The following is a 4,420-nucleotide window of genomic DNA, read 5'->3' as shown; positions in this document are numbered from 1 at the left end:
GCCTCCCTTACACCCAAAGTTGCCCACCCAAAAAAGATTGACGAAACCTATTCATATGGGATCTAGATTTGAAGAACCCGTCGTGAGAAACCCAGCGGTGAAACAGTTTTGAATTTTGACGTTCGAATCGAAATTTAAGGCTTTTTAAAAAATTTGAAACCCCAAATTAATGCACATGTGACAAGGTATTAGCTGGTTTATTTGGTAACGTCCTAGAATCACGTGGACTCTGGGGAGGGGGGGGGCAGGGTCTTCTCTTTTTTTTTGAAAGGCACACGAGGGACTAACTGCACTTTTTAGGACGTCCTTCCGTTTATGGTATAGGCGCCCCATCGCACCAACGGGCACTGACTAGCCACGTCCATAGAAAATGTACCTTACCCTCAAGACGCAAAAGGTATGCAAACTTTCATGGGTCATGCTAGTATCTATAGAAGGTTCATTAAGGATTTTTTTTTTCTAAATTCATGTATGTTAGCAATGATATGTGATGTGCACTTTGTAAAAATTAACGTGGTGTTCACTTAAATAAAATGCACAGATATATTTGTCTTTTTGTACATATCACATGATCATATATTTTGTTATGGATTTTTTATATACACATCATATAGTGAGTTACACCCATGAATTACTTCGTAATTTTCAAAGCAAAAAGTAGGTGTACCACCTTCGTCTGGGTTTACATGTCTCTTTCATACTTTGTGTTAAATTTCGACTGTAGATTTGACTAATAAAAATAAAAAATTCGAGTCACAAAATTATATTGTAGGATTCATATTCAAAAGAGATTTCCAATTATATTATTATTTTGATATATAATTTATTTTTTGGTAATTAAATCAAGGGTCAAAGGTTGACCAAAAATACAATAGGGCTAATAAACCCAGGCAAAGGTAGTTAACAATTGAACTTGAACTTGAGCCCTCTTCAATCTTCATCCAACTTTGTAGAGTATCGCGTCTGTCCACACTTATTTGGCCACCGCGGCCTCCTTGCAGTCCTCTTTCCCGAAGGCGGAGACGGGGAAGGTCCTCCCGAGTCCGGTGGGCGTCTTGAAGGTGATCTTGGAGGGGTCGTCCTTGTCGATGTACATGTCGCAGAGGGTGATCCAGATGAGAAGCTCCTTGCTCTTGACCCCGGTCATGCGCTTCATCTTGCAGTCCTCGACGAAGGCCGTCACCTCGGTGGCGTACGAGACCTGCCTCCCGATCTGCTTGAAGGTGTGCGTGAGCGCCTTCTTCTGGCGCAGCCAGACGAAGCCACTGGCGCGGTTGTAGCCCACCTCCTGGATGTCCGCCAGCGGCAGCAGGCCCAGCGGCATGTTGGTCTCGGCCAGCAGCTCCACCGCCTTCTCCGCGCACAGCGCCGCCCCGTGGTACACCTCCGCGCCCTCCCTCTGAGCCTCGATCGCCTGCGCCATCTCGACTGATTGAATCGATCAATCTCTCAAAGTAAACTCAGATTCAACTGGTCTCGGGGATTTGGTTTGCTGTTGTGGGATTGTGGGTGGGGAGGGGCGGATTTTATAGCTGGATCTGGCGCTTTCCGTTCCGGGATGGATACCGTCGTCCTAGCTGGGGAGGAAGACGGTTGGGAAAGGGGATTTAAGGCCAGGGTTTATTAATGCGTGGGGATAAAGCTGGTTGGGTCTCCAGTCTTCGACGCATTTGTGGTTTTCTTGCTTTTTTTTTTTTCCTTTGAGGCATCCTTTTGGTGGTTTATAGGGTAGGAAAACCATAGGAATAGGAAAGTCATAGGAAATGAGATGACACGTTTCTCAAATCCTATGAGTAGGATAGGAAAGGAGATGTTTTTTGATTCATTATTCATTTTCTTATGAAATGTGGTGGATAGGAAGAATTCCTTCATATGAATAGGGTTCTATTCCTACAAATCAAAGGGCACTAAAGGAATTTTTCCTACAGAAATCATATCCTATGAAATACCTACAAAATTCCTCCAAACCAAAGGAGGCCTGAACTGTTCCCCTTGCATGATGAATTACATATTAGCTACTTCATCTGTCCCATAATGTAAGACGTTTTTTGACTCTAGTGTAGTGTCAAAAAATATCTTATATTATGGGACGGAGGGAGTACATTTCAGTCAGCCGACTTTTCAGTCTTGGATCAATCAATTTTGAGTGAAGGAAGGACAAGGAATGACCTCGCCGGAGAGAAGGAAGGGGCTCGCCGTCATCACCCCATTATCTATCTTAAGGTTCAAGGTTGGGGCGGTGGTGGACGGGGGTGGTGGGGCTTCACCGGAGAAGAAAACTAGATGGGGGCAGGGCTAGAGGGATGGCCGGCGGCGGCGGCAAACCTGGCGGTGGGGGAGGTCAAGGGGAGGGTGAGGCGGTCGCGGAAGCGCCGCGGGTGGCGGAGGCTGGCGGTTCAACCTGGCCTAGAGGGCGGCCAGAGGAAGAAGATGAACAATGTGCGTCGGGTTTGAGGTGGAAGATGACTGCAGATCCGTTGGATCAAGATCCAACTGTTCAGATAGAATCGACGGGCACAAAAACGATTCAGTTGACTGACGCATAGTCATTCCCGATGAATTATGCAGGTTTATGTCACTCCGGGGTTTTAAAAGGGGTGGTTATTTCTACGGTAGCCGTTGGCAGGCTATGAAAACGATGGACGTAGATGGTGTCGCCATAATTACAAAAGTGGTTGGGTGTCATAATTCTTCCGCTCAACAAATAAACGCCATCAGAACGTAGATTATCTACTCTCTTTTTTCTTTGGTAAACGTTTGTGACCGGCTGAACGCTCGGCCGATCACGGGCACAACGTTTGATCTGCTCGTGGGGTATGCTCCGATTTGCGTTGCATCGCCTAGCCAGCCAGCGCACACGCGTGATGGTGAGTGGGACCACGCGCCGCTCACAAGCAATCTTATCCCTTCCGATTCTTCTTGTTCTTCCGTTTCTCTTCTAGAGCATGACCCACCAAACCATACCCTCTGCTCCAGATCGGCAAGGAAGCCATGGTTGCTTCCTACTCATCCCGACCAAGCTTAGGCAAATCATTGGGGAGGGCGACCATGCGCCATGCATTCCGTGCACATGAGAGACGACTAGGGTGAGGCGCTCCGCGCTCGAGCAGATCATCGAGGAAGGAGGAGACGATGCAACAGGGGAAGCTGCAAGCGCTGCCGCGTGTCGGCGGTGTTGCGACCTCTCCAGTTGACCTAGAGGCCCATGCCATCAACGGAAAAAGAGACCGTAATTGCCATGATCTAAATTATGAAAAAAATGTCTTGCTACTTTATAAAACTGTCATTTCTCTAATTTATAATTTTACAATGAGTATGATTAAAAAAAGTCGTTAGATCCGCGACAATAAAACTGCCATGCTAAACTTTAAAAAGTGTCATTCTCTAGGTTTTTTTTTGTCTGGATAAGCCTCAAAATTAGATTCTATAGTTATGTTCTTGAAAAACAAAAACAAAAGCATGCTCTTAATAACAAAAATGCATCCTTCTTAATAATAAAAATGTCAATCCCGTTAAAAATAAAATGTCATCCTCTTAGATTAAAAATATTCATCCTCTTAAAATAATAATAAATCATCATCCCAATAATAGAATTGTCATCCTCATAGTAATTAAAAATGGCATTCTCTTAATAATAAAAATGCCATGTTATTGATGTAAAAATGTCATGCTGTAAACAATAAATTGCCATGCGAGAAAGTAGAAAAACAATTTTAAAATTGGCATGTGCTTGTAAAAACTGGCACATGGCCAAAAAATAGGGGTTTTGTTGTTTCAATAAGATGATTTTTTGGGGGTTTTTTTTACCAAATTTTCAAATGGAAAAACGAATTAAGGACACAATATACATAGGTCATGAGTTCAAACCCTCCTCGTGCATTTTGGTTCGTGCACTTTTTGGAGGAAAAAAAAGAGAGTGGTCGCCTATGAAACGGGTCAGAGCATACTACTCTAGCTTATCTACGTGACGTCGGCCTTGCAGTAAGATGTGTGCAACGGCAGCGAAGGCGTTCGCCAAGATTGACTCCCGGGCGAACATTCGCCAGATATCATTTGCACTCATAAAATTGGCAAGATTGACGCGAACTATCTGATAAAATCGAGAGAAATTCTACTAGGTACTACTAGTGTTTTCTTGAACCCTTGCCTCTGAAGCAAAGAGTCGTTAACTTGACGCATGACACTCCAGCGACCTGTGTCAACGTCGTGTGTGCAGAGCGATCGAGCGGATGGAATTCGTTCCTAATTTAATATATTCGTGGCGATGCTAAAACGCGTCTGATTGAGACTTGGTCCTGTGCAACTACCTGAGTTAATGTTCGATTTTCCTCGACCAGCGCGATGCTGCTGCTCGCGGTACTCTGCAGCAAAGTCCAACCATCAACAGCCTGATGCGTCCACTATGCATGATAGCTGCCGA

At 44.8% G+C, this 4,420-nt stretch overlaps 1 protein-coding gene across 1 annotated transcript; it reads right to left on the bottom strand.

Moving 5' to 3' along the window:
* Positions 1–753: 753 nt before the first annotated feature.
* Positions 754–1,608, bottom strand: LOC123077758 (uncharacterized). The gene has a single exon (XM_044500079.1). The coding sequence runs from the start codon at positions 1,421–1,423 to the stop codon at positions 974–976; it is 450 nt and encodes a 149-aa protein (XP_044356014.1). The 5' UTR covers positions 1,424–1,608; the 3' UTR covers positions 754–973.
* Between the last annotated feature and the right edge of the window lie 2,812 nt (positions 1,609–4,420).

Source organism: Triticum aestivum, chromosome 3D (genome assembly GCF_018294505.1).
Source record: "Triticum aestivum cultivar Chinese Spring chromosome 3D, IWGSC CS RefSeq v2.1, whole genome shotgun sequence".
In the NCBI taxonomy this organism is placed as follows: Eukaryota; Viridiplantae; Streptophyta; class Magnoliopsida; order Poales; family Poaceae; genus Triticum; species Triticum aestivum.
This window is presented reverse-complemented; position numbering and strand designations above follow the sequence as displayed.